At 42.6% G+C, this 17,962-nt stretch overlaps 1 protein-coding gene across 4 annotated transcripts in view; it reads right to left on the bottom strand.

Moving 5' to 3' along the window:
* Nucleotides 1-17,962, bottom strand: part of SPTBN5 (spectrin beta, non-erythrocytic 5) — a 305,552-nt gene that overhangs the window by 122,474 nt on the left and 165,116 nt on the right. For all 4 annotated transcript variants that reach the window (XM_078781338.1, XM_078781331.1, XM_078781325.1 and 1 more), the window contains 10 exons: nt 13,637-13,744; nt 13,327-13,506; nt 12,967-13,155; nt 10,700-10,849; nt 8,140-8,241; nt 7,607-7,774; nt 7,192-7,347; nt 3,821-4,012; nt 3,472-3,552; nt 935-1,053 (listed from right to left, as the gene is read on the bottom strand). In XM_078781338.1, coding sequence (XP_078637464.1) covers nt 935-1,053; nt 3,472-3,552; nt 3,821-4,012; nt 7,192-7,347; nt 7,607-7,774; nt 8,140-8,241; nt 10,700-10,849; nt 12,967-13,155; nt 13,327-13,506; nt 13,637-13,744 — 1,445 coding nt within the window. The remainder of the gene's footprint in view (nt 1-934; nt 1,054-3,471; nt 3,553-3,820; nt 4,013-7,191; nt 7,348-7,606; nt 7,775-8,139; nt 8,242-10,699; nt 10,850-12,966; nt 13,156-13,326; nt 13,507-13,636; nt 13,745-17,962) is intronic.

Here is a 17,962-nt window from a genome sequence, read left to right on the forward strand (position 1 = left end):
CACCCTTATTAACCCTCCCCCCAATCCGATCGAATCCCTCCTTCCAAATTTGCATTTTTGCCTCCTGAGTGTTCCCTTCTGTATCCATCTTGTCCACCCCATGCATCCTCTCTTTCCTCTCATTCCTCCCTACATCCATTGCTTGTTCAGGTCTCCCTCTCTCTTGGTCTTCAACTCTACTGTTGGTGGTCCCCCTTACTCCCCCTCAAACCCCCCTCCCCCATCACTACTGTTCTCTATGCATACAAAAAAAATTAAAATGATGAGAGAACAGGCATGAATAATGTTGATGCTAACTTTTATTTTGCTAGAAAGATATTTTGCCCTCTTTATTGACAAACAAACTCCTTCGCCCGATGTTGCACCCCCATGTCATGGTGGGAGGTATAAGTGGTTAAACAAAGAATGCAACACAATTAACCTTTTTGAAGTCCATTAAATAATTTAAATTTATAGATTAATTTAACACTTTTCCAAACACTGGGTGCAGATACTTTTACCTGCTTTTCCCCTCACTGGGGACGGGTACTTTTCCTAGTGAATGATATTTCTCAGTATCGCGAACAATTAAAATCATCTTTCCGCATGTGGGTATGATCACTTTTTGGGACCTGTCGGTGTGCATGTGTGGAGCACTTCCATTTTGATCGCAAGCTTGGGTCATGATCTATGTGTAATTCTTATGCTACATTTTAGTTTGATTTGAGGCCTCGATTACTTCTTAAATTTGTAACTTGCTGTTTATCGCCAAATATTTATCTTCCACCCTAAAACAATAAAGGTAAGGTTAGGTTTAAAAAAATATTATTATTATTTAATTATTAAATTAATTAATCACACACACACGTATATTTATTATATATTTATTTATTTTTTGTCCTCAAATAAATTATGGCCCCTTGCCCTTCTGCCATTCCGGAGCCCATGGGAATACCGCTTGTTGAGTTGCTGCTTCTTGCGCACGACAGGCGTTATGTCATCCGTCATCTCACGCTCCAGTTTTTTTGCCAGGTTGTTGATCTCCTCAACATGACTGTTATCCACAGCTCCTTCCTGAATGAGAAAAACCAACAGCTGTTCTTATATCCCCAATGGAAAATTGGAAATGGAAATGCTGTTGAATGCAGAGAATGAATGGGAAGGCAACATAGAGAGTAACCCAGTTTTAGGACCGGCAGAGAAGATAACTGAGAAGGAAGTTGAGGAAGCGATAAAAGCAATAAAAATAAATTTAAAAAACCACCTTTAGAGGCCATTTTTCTCCGCAAGCGGGGGTTGGCCTTTTTCGGGAACTGTGGTTGTTGTTGTTTTTCGGTTCCCTTTTTGAAGCAATGTTTTACGGCCGGATGCCCTTCCTGACGCCAACCCTTTTTGCCGCCTTTAACGACAAGCAGGGAATTACCAGTGAACTGGTACTCAATTTGCCGACCTCGGAAGGATGACAGGCTGAGTCAACCCCCCTGGCGTTAATTCAGCGATTGACCGGGATTCGGACCCAGGATCCTAGGATCCTAAACCGGCACCCTAGCCGCTAGCCCAACACCAGGGATAAGCGATAAGCGATAAAAGCAATGAAGAGTAGAAAAGCGGGAGGGCCGACGGGAGTTGTGGGAGATATGTTGAAGGCAGCAGGAAGTTGGGGTGTGAAGAGAATGACAGAGATCTGCAATCTGATGGTGAAAGAAGGCCGCATTCCAGTGTATTGGGAACTGAGTACCCTCGTCCCTCAATACAAGGGGAAAGGTGACCCTCTGGACTGTGGCTCGTATCGAGCGATAAAGTTATTGGAGCAAGGAATGAAGGAATTGGAAAGGGTGTTGGAGAGGAGGATAAGGAAGAAAGTGAAGATCGACGAAATGCAGTTTGGATTTATGCCAGGAAGAGGAATGACAGATGCGCTTTTTATTGTAAGGCAGTTGCAGGAGAAGTACATGGAGAAGAGGAAGAAGTTGTTTCTTGGGTTTGTTGATCTGGAGAAAGCATTTGATAGGGTTCCACGTGAAGTAGTGACATGGGCATTGAGGAAGTTAGGAGTGGAGGAATGGTTGATCAGAGTAGTGATGGCAATGTACAAAAGAGCGCGCACAGCTGTAAGGACGAAGGACGGGAACAGTGGTGAGTTTGAGGTGAAGGTGGGAGTGCATCAGGGGTCGGCACTAAGTCCACGACTATTTGTAGCTGTGATGGAGGTGCTGGCTCAGAATGTAAAGGAGGGTTTACCGTGGGAGTTGTTGTATGCAGATGATCTGGTGTTGATTGCAGAAAGTATGGATGGACTGAAGGAGAAAATGAACAAGTGGAAGGAATGTATGGAGACAAAAGGTCTGAAGGTGAATATCGGAAAGACGAAGGTGATGGCAAGTGGTAAAGCATGTGGTGAGGTGGAAAGAACTGGGAAGTGGCCGTGTGCTGTGTGCAGGAAGGGTGTCGGAGTGAACTCCATTCAATGTACAATGTGCGCAGAGTGGGTTCATCAAAAATGTAATGGTTTGAGAGGGTCATTAACCAGTGTGGCAGCTACACTCAAGTGTAAGGTGTGCACAGAGGGAGCTGCAGATGGAGGAAATGTTGAGTTGGATCTTGGAGACGGCGTGAAGCTGGAAGATGTGAAAACATTTTGCTACCTAGGAGACATGCTGAGTGGAGAAGGTGGATCAGACTCGGCAACGGTTGCTAGAGTGAGATGTGCATGGAAGAAGTTTCGGGAACTGAGTGGCGTGAGGAGGGGAGTGTCGTTGAAGCTGAAGGGAAAAGTGTATGCTGCATGTGTGAGAAGTGTTATGATTTATGGGAGTGAGACATGGGTAATGAACGTAGAGCAGCAACGAAGGCTGGAAAGGGTGGAAATGCGAATGGTTCAGTGGATGTGCGGAGTATCGTTGAAAGAGAGGAAGACAAATGATGAATTGCGAAAGATGATGGGAATAGAGCCTGTGATGGATGCTGTGAAGAGAAACAGGTTGAGATGGTTTAGTCATGTGTTGAGCAAGGATGAAAGTGACTGGTTGAGAAGAGTGATGGAAATGAATGTACAAAGAAGTAGAGGACGGGGAAGACCGAGAAAGACTTGGCTAAAGATGGTGGAAGAAGAAATGCGGGCAAGGGGGTTAACAAGGAGAGATGCAGAAAATAGGGCAAAATGGAGAACATTGTCATGGGGATCGCAAGGCTAACCCCCGCTCTAGCAGGGAAAATGGCCTTAAAATGCCTGTTGTTGTATATCCCCAACCAATCACACATTTTACAAGAGGGCAGAACATTCAGCATACTATGTATTTACATGAATTACAGGTGGAAAAACTTTAACAAATGCAGATTATTGTCCAGGTGTGGTAAAAACTACATTTATTTTCCTTCTTGATAAGCATCAAATAAAATAATAAAGTGTGTAGAAATGAAGACAATCTGTGCATGAAACCATAACAATTTACATCGGCACACGGGGTATAAAAGGTGGTTGTTATTGCTCACCCCTTGGCTACTGAGCCTCTTTTGCAACTGCAAACAGTGCTCATAGTCCTGTCCAACGTCAGCGACGCTCACCATCACCTCCTGCACACATCACAAATACACACACACACACACACACACACACACACACACACACACACACACACACACACACACACTGTTACTCACCATTTCTCACACACATTCAGCAACTTGTCCCACACACAATTTTAGCATATGGTATTTGAATTTCAGCAGCAGCAGGTTTCTCCAGCACGTTCAGTTTCAGGAAAAATTAACCGAATCAATGACTGTGGCATTAATATATGATGCATTTCAATGTGGAGGAAAATGAAGGGACATAAAACACCTTGTCACGAATCCAGGCCTCTACGCATGCAACGCGCTGCCAAAACAGAAGGAGGTCTCGAGCCTCTGCGAGTGCGAGTGCACGTGCTCCCACTGCTGTGAGCAGCTGCTGCCAGTCCCGCTGCAACTGGAGTGCGCGCCGGGTCGCTTCTCGGCCAGCGGGATGACCCTGTGCTTGCAGCTCACGTGCCAGCTACATATCACGAAAAACAGTGGTTGAGATGAACAAAGTTGGAAAGTAGGTGTATGAGCGTGTATGTTGCAAAAACAGAGTTTTAAATTGTCCTGTGAGATTTCAAAAAATGCAATCAATCAGCAGACAGATGAGTGTTTTGAACCTTAGAGTTGTTATAAAATAATTACTTGGTTCCAGACAGATGCTGGATACAAGAAGAACTACAAATGAGATGCGGATGTTGAGATGGATGTGTGCAGTGTCAAGAAAGGACACATTTAGTAACCAGTACATCAGGGTGTCAGTGAAGATTGTGGAAGCATTGAAGAAAGTAGCCAAGAATAGATGAAATTGGTTTGGTCATCTGATGAGGAAAAAGAGGGAGAGAGAGAGAGAGAGAGAGAGAGAGAGAGTACGTGGTGAGGCGAGTGATGGAGATGGGACTGCCAGAAAGAAGGAGAAGAGGAAAGCCTAGGATCTGATGGAAGGATGAGGTGGCAAGAGATTTCGAGGTTGTGGGATTGGAAGAAGAATGGGCAACTGACAGGAGGAGATGGAGAAGGATGATCAACCAGCATAATTGTGGCAAAGTAAAATGGGAGAAGCCAAAATAAAAAAGAAAAGAAGACAGTTCCAGACATGGCACCATCAAGCTGAGTTTCCTCAATATTTTGCGTGACCCGACTATAATCTGTCAGTTTGGTGCTTCACAGGCAGGATGTAACTATTTACTCAGAGGGACGTTAAGTTAAGAGTGCCGCATTTACTAAATATTTGCTGTTGGACGTTAAGTTCTCACAGTCCCTTTCACAAGAGAATCAGAATGGGTTTGCACCATTAAAACATAGGGACAATACCCCCAGTGCTCACCTGGTAGAATAAACAGTATACTGCACCTTTAGAGGCAATTTTTCCCCGCAAAGCAGGGGTTGGCCTTTTTCAGGGACCGTGGTTGTTGTTGTTTTTTGGTCCCCTTTTTGAAGCAATGTTTTACGGCCGGATGCCCTTCCTGACGCCAACCCTTTTTGTCGCCTTTTACGACAAACAGGGAATTACCAGTGAACTGGTACTCAATTAGCCGACCTCAGAAGGATGACAGGCTGAGTCAACCCCCCTGGCGTTAATTCAGCGATCGACCGGGATTCGAACACCAGGATCCTAGGTATCCCAAGCTGGTACCCTGACCGCTAAGCCAACACCAGGTTAAACAGTATACTGCACCGACTAAGGGTATTTTAAACCAATGTCAATGGATGCTAGAAGACAGGGCAGCATGTAGAATCATACTAACATAATCATAATACTTTAAACAAACAAGGAAAAAAATACCTATTTTGGGGGGCAACCCCTCCTCCCCCAAAACCATGTACCTCCTAAGACCCTAATTTTTCTAATGCCTTTGACAAACATTGGTACATCAAGGGTGATTAAGGTTGTGGTGATGCTTCATCGAAATTGCGTGTGCAGTTTCTGAGAAGAAAGCAAATACCTATTTTGGGTGGCAACCCCCCTCCCTGGAGACCCCTAAAGGGGCAGATTTTTTTTAATGCCGTGAACAAACTTTGGTACATCACGGGTGGTGAATGTTGTTGTCAAGTTTCATCGAAATAGTGTGTGTAGTTTCCGAGGAAAAAGCAAATTCCTATTTTTTTTGGGGGGGGGGGGGGGGGGGGGGGAAACCTGGATCCGCTTTGACGGAGCCTATTTTGTCACTTCCTTAGCCAGAGAGAGGCAGAGCTTGGACTGACTGTGCTGTCGGTGTGTCACTTCCTCAGCCAGAGAGGCAGAGCTTGGAGACTGTGCTGTTGGTGTGTCACTTCCTCAGCCGGAGAGAGATGGAGCTTGGAATGACTGCACTGTTGTGTCACTTCCTCAGACGGAGAGAGGCGGAGCTTGGATTGACTGCGCTGTCGGTGTCACTTCCTCAGCCGGAGAGAGGCGGAGCTTGGACTGAGTAAACCCCCTTAGACCCCTATCTTTTTTAGTCACAACACAACAAATATAATTTGTGCCAAATTTGGTCGCAATCCCATCCGCGGTTTCGGAGGAGAAATTTCAAGTGTTTACAGACGGACGGACGGATGGACTACGCGCCATCGCATAAGCTCCCCTGAACTTAGTTCCAGGTGAGCTCAAAATTACAAAATCCTACCCAAACCTATAGCACAATGTGATGGTAGTAACCTATTCAGAGGTGACACTTAGCCAGCAATGCTCATAGGTTGTCATGAGTGATGGTCTGTGAAGTGTATGAGCATTGAGGCACTCATGGCAAGTAGTGAATGTTGACCAACACACAATGGACTATTCTTTCAGAAAATGCCATCAAATTTACAATGCCAATGAGTAATTGCAATGATATGGAACAACCAACCACCTTATTAATGCCTCCTCTGAAGGATAGCATACTGAGGATGCAACACATTGCTTGTAGAACACCAGTATGGCAGTTTTTTTGCTTTGTTACATCTGCACCGAAGGTGGATGGAGGTTATGTTTTCACCCGTCTGTCTGTCTGTCTGTCTGTTAATAGGATATCTCAAAAGGTTACAGACAAATTCTGATGAAATTTGATGGAGAGGTTGGTTGTGTGACAAGGACGAAATGATTAGATTTTGGCAAAGACCCAGATTCGGTTACTATAATTTTTACAATGATTCCTCACCATTGATAGATTGGGACAAAAACGATATAAACTCACAGTATCCTAAAAAGTTATGGATGGATTCGGCTAAAACTTGGTGGACAGGTTGGGTGTGTGACAAGGAAGCGAAGAACCAAATATGCATCCAGAAAGGAATTTTTTTAAATATCTAGGTGATTTTTCACCATTGAGAGTTGGGGCCAAAACTATGTATAACACGACATTTCAAAAAGTTGTGGATGAGTTATAACAAAACTTGGTGGGTGAGTTGGTTCGGTGACAAGAACAAGCCGATTAGAGTTTGGTTCAGGTCCGAATGCAGATTGCAGTCCCATCAGTGGGTACAAAGCATAAACTGTTCAGCCTCTACCTAGTGCCGTTCTGGTTCTCTTCTGTAAGGAATTGAACCCAGTGTAAAGGAAAAAAATTAACAAAATAAAACACAAAGTATCCGAGAGCTATCCTGCCAGTCCCAAACACTCATCACACTGAAACAAGAATGGTGATGACGGACTAAATAATAAAAGGATTCTCAGCTTGAAGCAAAACAAACCTCAGCGATGTCGTGGACCATATCAGCATGGGCCTGCACATCTGCCTGAAAACCTTGATGTCTCTGCAGAAGTTTCATCTTCTCCTGCAGGTCGTGGGCACCTTTACCAGACCCATCGGTCATGCGCTTCCCCATATCCTCTATCCAACTCGCCAGCTGTTCAGGATTCAAGAGAACATCATGTGCAAATTTAGATGGATGCACAATCTCATTCCATGGTAGTTTAAAGGAGCATACAGATCAAGTGAGCCTGCAGATACAAATGGGCACTCTGGAGGTGAAAGGTCAAGAGAAATATAGCAATTGCTGCCTTTCCTATCAACACAAGCATGGAAAGAAGTTAACAATGCATTTTGCAAAGCCAGAGGTAATAGGTGTCAAACAATACAGTGTGCAGTTGTGCAGGTGGTTATACTTCGTGGCAGTCCCTGTTGAACTGGAGCATAAGCCTGGCCAACTCAAGCTCTTCTCTTTTGGTGGCGAGGTGGTCCTGCACACGGCCCTGCCGTTGCTTCAGTGCCGTCGCACGTCGTGTAAACTCGCCTGAGCCCAGCAGCTCTGCTAGGTTAATCAAGGCCTGAACCTGAGTAAGGGAAGGAGAGGAAGGATGGGTTGTCGAAATAGTCACATTACACTCGGGCAGTAAAGCATTCATCTTAGGTTTATTCTGATGTGCGCCTCGGTACAGCACAATGTGTCTCGGTCCAGTGCAATGGATCTTTCTCCAGTGGCAGGCAGGTTCTTCTTCCTTTTGTCAGCAGATCGTCAGGTCAAAGTTCAGACCCTCACCTCTGACCCCTAACAGAGCGTTTGGATTGGTGCGCCTCTGGACACTCCGCCCCGCTCCCCTGTCAATCATTGGCGCCATATGATATATATCGACTGTGACCGAGGACAACAATCTGGAAAGAGCATGACCATAAACATCTATTAACTTCAGCCTCCTACCTTATCCTCCTGTGCAGTCAGCACCTTGGCAGAGGCCTCCAGGCGTCGACTCGCTGACTCAAGTCCTTCCAATGACTCAGGTACCGTGGCTTGTGAGCGTGCCTTGAAGCCACACAGGTGAGAAGTTTCACTCATTTATTTATTTATTTACTGGAACATGTCTACTGTGCAATTTATATGATGTGCAATGACCCTGGACTTAAATTTGACCATGGACATATATGTTTATAAAGGCCACTGTGGTGTATGTATACAAATAATTTTTGAAGGAATACAATATGGAATAATTTTGTAATTTATGTTCAAGGAAAACACGAAGAATATTGAAATGCACAGAAGCGATTAGTTCCATAGTATGGTAATGATTGCCTGGCAAGATCGAGAAAAAAAAAATTGGGGGCATTGGGGAGAAAGGGGTCATCATGTGTGGATGTACAAATGGATGATTTTCCCAGTGTACTTCCAATGCTGACTTGAGCTGGTTGACCCTTTTTGCATTGACTGCTCTTTCAGGAAGCGAGTTCCAGTTGTTGATGCTCATCCCTCATCCATCTTGAAGAATTTCTTGACCTTTAGGTTCTCAAACTTCTTGACAATTTTGCAGACCTGGATGAGTTCTGCCCTTTGTCTTTTATAAACTAGTGTTGGTAATTTCAGGGCTATCAGTCTGTCTGGGTATTCCAGATGTCGTAAGTCAGGTATTACTCTAGTAGCTCTTTGTTGTACTTTCTCCATCAGCTCCTCATCCTTCTTGTATGTAGGGTACCACACAAAGTTGCAGTATTCTAGTGTAGGCCTCACAATGGTCTTGTAGAGTTGAACAATTCCTTTCTGTTTTAGAGCTGAGAAGGATCTTTTAATGATTCCCAGCTTCGTGTTAGCTCTCTTGGTAGCGTCAGCAGCATGTAGGCCGTCTTCCTGTCTGTTTGCGTGGGAGAAGCATTCTCCTCTCCTGCTTTCCTCGTACCATCCAGGAGCTCACGTATGCAAAGCTAAAGACTGCTTTGAATGAACATTGCAATCAGTCTCCTTCAGTCATCCTGTGTCGGTTCAATTTCTATATGTGCAGACCTCAAGGTCAGTCGATCACAAACTTTATTGCACATCTCAAAAAACTCACATTTGTGTGAGTTTGAGACACTATTGACGACATACTCCATTTATTGTTGGTGGTTGGCATGTCCGATGACCGCACTTGCAGATGCCTAGTTGCTGAGAGCAGACTGACGTTCCAAAATGCCAGAGACTGCTATTTCCATGGAAAGTGCTGAACGTACAGCTTCAAGCACTGGTGCTACTCGTTTGTCTGGTACCAGCCCTGCTGTGAATGGATTACATCATGATCAGCCGAAGCGTTGGACCAAGTCTCCTCATCAGAAGCCAGTGCGGTCTCAGACCCACCACAAATGTTTCCGGTAAAACGGAAAGCACCTTCCGGAGACGTGTCAATTTAAAGATGCAACCTGCCATTTTTGTTTGAAAACTGGTCATATTGCTCCAGCTTGCATCACTCACAAATCTGACAGGGAAAGAGAAAGCTGCTGACAAGAAAATTCATCAGTTTATCAGGTCGGTGGAACCTGAGGTTGACCAGGTGAGCTCTTTTCCCGATAACTCAGAATCGTATGACTTGCTTCATATTGATGACCAACCTGACCTGAAACCCGACTACGCACCATCTTCTCCACCAATGCAGGTGAGAAGATCGTTCCCTGCGGAACCTGCGACATCACGGTGTGCTACGATAATCGCGAGTTTCACCTACCCTTGATCGTCATCCCTGGAAAGAGACCCGTTTGAACACAGGAACATTTTGTGTATCCATACATGGCAGGGGAGCAAGACGTTTTACATGAGCGAGGCTATCAAGAATTACGTCCTCCATACCCTAATTATTTCTACATTGAAGACAAACAAAAACTTCTACATTGATGGGATAAGTGTATACTGTGTCCATGGCAGGAGAATACCTTGAAAAGTAATGTGAGTATCGTTTTATTAATTTACATAGAATCTTAATTACAACATAAAGCCTGGTGTTGGCTTCACGGTTAGGGTGCAGGCTTGGGATCCTAGGATCCTGGGTTCGAATCCCGGTCGATCTCTGAATTAACGCCAGGGTGGTTGACTCAGCCTGTCATCCTTCTGAGGTCGGCAAATTGAGTACCAGTTGACCGGTAATTCCCTGCGTATCGCAAGAGGCGACTAACAGGGTTGGCGGCAGGAAGAGCATCCGGCCATAAAACATTGCTTCAAAAAGGGGACCACGGCCTGATAAAGGCCTGATAAAGGCCAACCCTCACCCTGTGGGGAAAAATGGCCTCTAAAGGCGGTTCTTAGTTACAATATAGGCATGTGTATATATATAGTATAAACAATTGTCCTGGTCAAAGTTTAACCACCCTCGTAAAAAAACGTGGAGACATCCACCATCGTCATCACATTCAACATCATGGTCCGCATCATTGTGATTATCATCAACACAATCATTCTCACCTTAGCTAGCTGTGTGCACTGTGCATGTCAATGTATATAAAACATATATAATTATATCTTTCACCTCCTGTGATGCCACAAGCCTCTCCGCCTGCTCCACATCCCGCAAAAAAGATTGTTCTTTGTTCATTTGCTCCAACCAAGTTTGTTTCGCGTCAAACTCTCGCTGCAGTTGCTTTTTCAGCTCATGCATCATTATCAACTTCTGATTTACCTGCAATCACATCAAACCCATTACAAAGTGCTCTGATGTTCCGTACGAAGTGGCAGCTGGAGGTGACATAACTTAACGAAATCTGAGATATCACTAGTCATACTATAGCCACACTTTCCCAATATATCTCGGTACAAAACCTGGAAATTATGGTTCATGGCCTTATGTGTGTAACACATCATGAATGCAATCATTACATGAAAAACCATGTCATGTAAGGTGGCACTTTCCACAATATTGCATGATGAAGGGATGGCTTGGTATACTTATGGACTCCCGGAGGTATAGGTCTACACTCCCAACTCTCATCTTCTTTTCTCTCAAGGTATGACCCCTGGTCCTATCACTGTCTATTCTAAAAAATATATTTTGCATTTATTTTGTGCGTATGATCCCTGGTCCTATCTTCTTGGTCTAGCTAGCTAGGCCCAAAATCAATGTAGTTGCTCTATGCTGTAACCTCTCTATGGCAGCTATGTCCTTCCTCAGATGTTGTGACCAAAACTGTGCACAATATTACAGATGAGACCTCACTAAATTCCTGTAAAGTGTTAACAATAACTGTTGATTTATAATTATCCACCTATGAATGCAACCTAAAACCTTGTTTGCTTTACCTATAGCTACCTGGCTGTGTGCTGTCTGCTTACCCCCAATATCTTTTACCACACCCATATCCTTCTCCAGTGCGACACTCCAAGATTCTCCCTTGTATTATGTTGTCCCTATTTTCATTATTCTAACCAATCCCCTGGTTCGAGTACTAGTGGTACACTTTGCTCATATTCCGAATCTTCGACACAGCAACAACTTCATATATAGAATATATTCATTATAAACACTCAACTTTCAAAAAGGAAACTATAAAGGTAAATTGATTTACACCCTGTAGAAATCCATCCTACGACATGACAGCTCAGAGGTGAGAAATCTCTCAAGTATAGCAATAAAATGTATCAACAAGTACAGATACATTCAAAGTACACCGCCCCCATTCCAAATAAATAAATACCTCCAGCTCATAGAGACTGTATTGGGAGGGAGAGGTGCACAATATTCGATTGATTAATTGGAAAATTTAAATCAATAAACAATGATCATAAAATATTTTCTTAATCAATTGGCTAATAGCATAACTAAACCTTCATCCGAAGATGTAACTTTTAGAAATTTAATTAAATAAATCATTAATAAAATAATTAAATAATTAATTTATTAATCAATAAATAATTAATCGATTATTTGATTAATCAGTAAATCAAAAATATCCTTTGCAGCCAAATCACTTGGTCACTATTGTGTCCAAATATCAGCTTCCTAACTCAAAAGGTGCCTGAGATATTGCCCAGATGAGAAAGAAAATAAATAAATGACTAATAATGAAAATAAATAAATAATAATCATAAAAAAATCAAATAATTAATCAATTAGCTAATACAATACATAAACCACCACCATTTCATCCGAATCTGTAACTAAAAAAAAAAAAAAAAACATTCATCAAATAATTAATCGATTAATTGATTCATCAATAAATCAAAAATAGCCTTTTCAGCCAAATCACTTGGTCATTGGCATGTCCAAATATCAGCTTCCGAACTCCTGACATAATGTGCCTGAGATAATGCCCAGAAGAGAAAGTAAATATATAAGTACTTAATTAATCGATAATAATTAAGTAACTCATCAACAAATTCATTAATCAAAAAACAAAAAATACTGTTCTTGACAAAGTACTTGCTCACTATTGTGCCCAAATTTCAGCTTCCTAGCTCAAGGCTGAGATATCGCCCAGACAAACAAGAAAACAAGAGAGAAAACAAGAAAACAAGAAAGCAAACAAACAACCAGAGTGAAAACTGAGTACTCCCTTTCAGCATGCGTCACTGCCGAGCCCCCTTCGGTGCCCGGCAATGACATTATGCAGCGCCTGGAGATGGCATAGGAAAGGAGCGGTGTACAACAATTATATGATTAAAACATTTGATGTTTATGTTAGTACCTATAGGTTGTGGGAGCAAAGAAAATGATTGATAGATGATGGATTGCCTACTGCTTTGTTGTAATTTATGTTTTGTAAAAAAAGTCACACCATACACCTTTCTGATTCCTCTGACCTGGTTGTTGTCTGGGTGATTGTCTGTCAGCAACTCCTCCCCTAACTGCACAACAACCCCAAAATCAGGTGTGTGAGCTGTGATTTCAGCTTCGATCTGCTCCATTTGGGGATGTTGTGAGCCACGAACAGACTCTCGGGCCTGCAGGCCCCGCAGTACTGCCCCTGCCCACAGTGAGTAATCTAGTACCTGGAGGACGGTTTATTGGGGTTAAGTATAACAACTTTAGAAAGTGATGGAGATGGATGTCGTGTGAAGCATTAGAATTTGAACTACCTAAGGTATAACTTAATAAACTAAGTAATAAAAATAAGCAGCCAATGCACAACAGGTTTGGCCATCTTTGGCACTATGATGTACCTTAGAGAGAAAAAGGTGGTGCTTGCAGGCCCGCTGCAGGCGACGTTTCTGCTGATCCAACACTTCATCTAACATTGTCCAGGCCTCCGTCACGGCTTCTCGCCTTGAAACAACAGAGGCTTGCAGTCCAGCCGGACAATCCTGCAGAACATCCTGCCCTTGTTCCATTAGCTCTTGAAGCTAGGGGAGCCAAGGGTTGTGGGTAAAATGATTATGAACATTAGTGTTTGGGTAAACTCTGTTTGTTCAAATTATGAAACATCGGCAAACTGACAGCATATATGCATGAACGGTGTAACCATATCACCACCTGCTCCATGAGCACTATCTCATTCTCCATTTCCTCAATACGTCGGAGCTGCTCTTGTGAGGTCCTCAGATCACGTCCCAGCTCATTTGGAATACTTGCCTCCTTCTCCTATCACCCACAAAAGATATAGGCCACAAGGATTACCACACAGATCTCTTTCCACCTGCGTATCCCAATGTGCATGTTGCACCAGCTTCACACTTCCTAAGTTTATAAAACACTCAACATAATTATATTTTACTGTATGGCAGTTAATCAAAATTGGAAGCAATTCCAAACAGGAAACTTACTATTTTACGGAAGTCATAAAGGACACAAATAACAGGCACAAATAACTAATATTATATGTTAGATGTAATAGGGTGGTGTAATAGACAGTCGACCCAGGACACTGCATAAAACGGCGGTAAAATCCAGAATTAATTTATTTATATGACTTTTACAATCTATTTTATTTAAATTTAATTAATTATATACTTAAATGAGAACACAAATTATACATTTTCAAAACCCTTACATCTAGCAATACTTGGACATGTTAAATCGGGTGGTGTATAATAGACTGTTTCGATAGCGCTAAACTTCTGCAATTTTTAAAAATTGATCTTTATGATCATTATTTTATTTAAAATGAAGTATAAACTTGAACATTATGTGGGATATTGTGTTCTATTAACTCTCCAGCTGCTGTTGTTACATGGCTCTCCAATCCTATCAAATGCTGCATCATCCCATCACCAGTCCGTGATAGGTACATTATTCTTTATCTTATTTTGTGTCGCTGACTACATGGGTTTACTTTTGCACAAACCTGTTGGCCTGATGCTGGCTTTGAATGAAAATGTACTCAGAAAGTTCATTGGTACTGTGGAAGTGTAACTCAGTGTAACATATTGATTGGCCCTGGTAACTTATTAATTAACCTGGTAACAAAGCAGATACATTTTATGTGTATGAACAATGTAATCTCTTGAAACACCTGGTCAAGGCCCCAGGCTAGAGCACCCCCCCCTGCTGTGATTTCCATTTACACAGCAGGAGGGGAGCGAGCTGATGCCAGGACTCGGTGCGATGCATGACCTCGGGACATTAGCGGAGAGGAGATTAAGTCCAGTTTGGCGATATAACGAGAGCAAACGTTGAGTAAAGTACACTTGTCCTCAGAAGCCCTGCCCGACGGAACGATGGAATGAACGAGAACTTGCTACGTGAAGCGCTGACCGAACGGGAGGGTCGGATGGAGAGAAGGACCAGCGAAAAGAGTTAACCTGATCCATTATATTATGCGGTATCATTTTGGTAATTGGATGAAGTGAATACAGTTTAATAAACTAGACCTTTGTAACCTGTGTCCGGTCTTTGGAGTCCTGTGAGTCCCCCAGTACAAATTCCCTGACAATCTTGGAGGCACCGCTGCGATCAATTGTACAAGCAAGTCTTCTTTAAAAGGTGAGTGTGTCTTGTCTTGCCCAATATGATTTACGAACTTGGAAGTTATGGGTACATACATGGGGGAGCAGGTGATCTGGGGCTTCTTTGTGCACCGATGCCGCGATATAGGTGGCGTGAGCCATCACAAATGGGATTTCGATAAACGACTGTAGCAATTTATTCGTTTTTTTCTAAATGATTTCTGTAAATACGTATTTTTGCGCTGGTTAATTAAAGGGCCTTACTGTGACCTGGAAGCGGGCGGAGCAAGTGTGCACCTTGCGACCGCTTGTTTCAAGGACGTGTAAGGCCGGTACACTCGTTTACACACCCGCACACGGATAAAGTACTACTTTTTTTTTGCACTTGTTCGAAGCACTTGACTTGATCGGCGCTCGGCGAGCGACAGGGAACCGGGAAACGGAATTATATTTATATATATATATATTTCCAATATGGTACACCGGCCACAACGATTTTAGCGATTATCCGAGTTTTTTTTTAACGATTTCTGTAAATACGTATTTTTCCTGCGCTGTGTAATTCTTCTGACACGCGCCACGAAGAAACGCACCACTGATGTGCATGAAGCGACTTGTTTGCCGGTTCGCTAAGGTCCGTCCGTACACGTGTACAATCGTGTACACCCGTTTTAAATAAATAATTTTTTTCAGTTTTCCCGCCATGCCTATAAATTCATGACAGACAACCCCCCTCATGCCGGTCCAGAATTATGATGAAAGATGGCGATTGAGAAAAAAATTGCATCAAATTTTGTCCAGGTCCATCAAGAAGCCTTTGAGACATGCTTCACGGTTGAATAAAAAACCACCGTTAAGAGTACTTCTTTTTTTGTTCAAAGCACTCGACTTGGAGCCAGCGACTTGCTCGGCGGGGGATATAATTTTAGATATATATATAGTATGGGCATGCCCTAGTGAGAGATAATTACAGGAAATGGTGTTTTGTGAGTAGCAACCACTCTCTGGTCGAGGCTCATAGAAAAATTGATACTTATTGATTTGGCACGCTTACAATAGATATTAATGGCGAGGGTTCTGTGGTCGTTCGTTTTGGCTTTGCGAATGGACCAAAGAGACAAAGTGAGAAAGAGAGACAGACAGAGAGAGATAGACAGAAAAAGAAAGAAAGAGAGACATAGAGACAAACAGAGATAAAGATGATAGTCAGACACATAGAGAGAGACAGACAAAAAGAGATAGACAGAGTGAGACAAAGTGAGAAAGAGAGACAGACAGAGAGAGATAGACAGAAAAGAAAGAAAGAGAGACATAGAGACAAACAGAGATAAAGATGATAGTCAGAGTCAGACACATAGAGAGAGACAGACAAAAAGAGATAGACAGAGTGAGACAAAGTGAGAAAGAGAGACAGACAGAGAGAGATAGACAGAAAAGAAAGAAAGTGAGACATAGAGACAAACAGAGATAAAGATGATAGTCAGAGTCAGACACATAGAGAGAGACAGACAAAAAGAGATAGACAGAGTGAGACAAAGTGAGAAAGAGAGACAGGCAGAGAGAGATAGACAGAAAAAGAAAGAAAGAGAGACATAGAGACAAACAGAGATAAAGATGATAGTCAGACACATAGAGAGAGACAGACAAAAAGAGATAGACAGAGTGAGACAAAGTGAGAAAGAGAGACAGACAGAGAGAGAAAGACAGAAAAAGAAAGAAAGAGAGACATAGAGACAAACAGAGATAAAGATGATAGTCAGAGTCAGACACATAGAGAGAGACAGACAAAAAGAGATAGACAGAGTGAGACAAAGTGAGAAAGAGAGACAGACAGAGAGAGATAGACAGAAAAAGAAAGAAAGAGAGACATAGAGACAAACAGAGATAAAGATGATAGTCAGAGTCAGACACATAGAGAGAGACAGACAAAAAGAGATAGACAGAGTGAGACAAAGTGAGAAAGAGAGACAGACAGAGAGAGATAGACAGAAAAAGAAAGAAAGAGAGACATAGAGACAAACAGAGATAAAGATGATAGTCAGAGTCAGACACATAGAGAGAGACAGACAAAAAGAGATAGACAGAGTGAGACAAAGTGAGAAAGAGAGACAGACAGAGAGAGATAGACAGAAAAAGAAAGAAAGAGAGACATAGAGATAAACAGAGATAAAGATGATAGTCAGAGTCAGACACATAGAGAGAGACAGCCAAAAAGAGATAGACACTGAGTGAGACAAAGTGAGAAAGAGAGACAGACAGAGAGAGATAGACAGAAAAAAAGAAAGAAAGAGAGACATAGAGACAAACAGAGATAAAAATGATAGTCAGACACATAGAGAGAGACAGACAAAAAGAGATAGACAGAGTGAGACAAAGTGAGAAAGAGAGACAGACAGAGAGAGATAGACAGAAAAAGAAAGAAAGAGAGACATAGAGACAAACAGAGATAAAGATGATAGTCAGACACATGTTTTACAGATGGATACAGGTGGGACAAAGGGAAACACCGTATCAAGACAAGCCGACCAATCAAGGGAAACCAGAGACTTCTACTTCAGATACTCCTTGAAAATGGTGATATTTATCCTAGGAATGGGTTCTCTGGTAGTGGGGACTCTGTGTTGTATGGATTATTTTGGGGTAATGAGGGAACAAAACGCAACACCAGCAAATGATACACAGATATATGATCATGCGGAACGACAAAAGCAGAAGAGAAGTTTGATGAAGGATAAAGACACACCTTTAGAATCCGATGGATTACACGGGATTAATACTTTTTTACATTTAGCCCATACAAGGGCTGCTATAGCAAATGGAACTTGTTGTTGGAACTTGTTGTTGGAACTTGCTGTTGGAACTTGTTGGAACTTGTTGTTGGAACTTGTTGTTGGAACTTGTTGTTGCAACTTGC

The sequence above is a fragment of the Myxine glutinosa genome, chromosome 1 (assembly GCF_964187855.1).
Source record: "Myxine glutinosa chromosome 1, kmMyxGlut1.1, whole genome shotgun sequence".
In the NCBI taxonomy this organism is placed as follows: Eukaryota; Metazoa; Chordata; class Myxini; order Myxiniformes; family Myxinidae; genus Myxine; species Myxine glutinosa.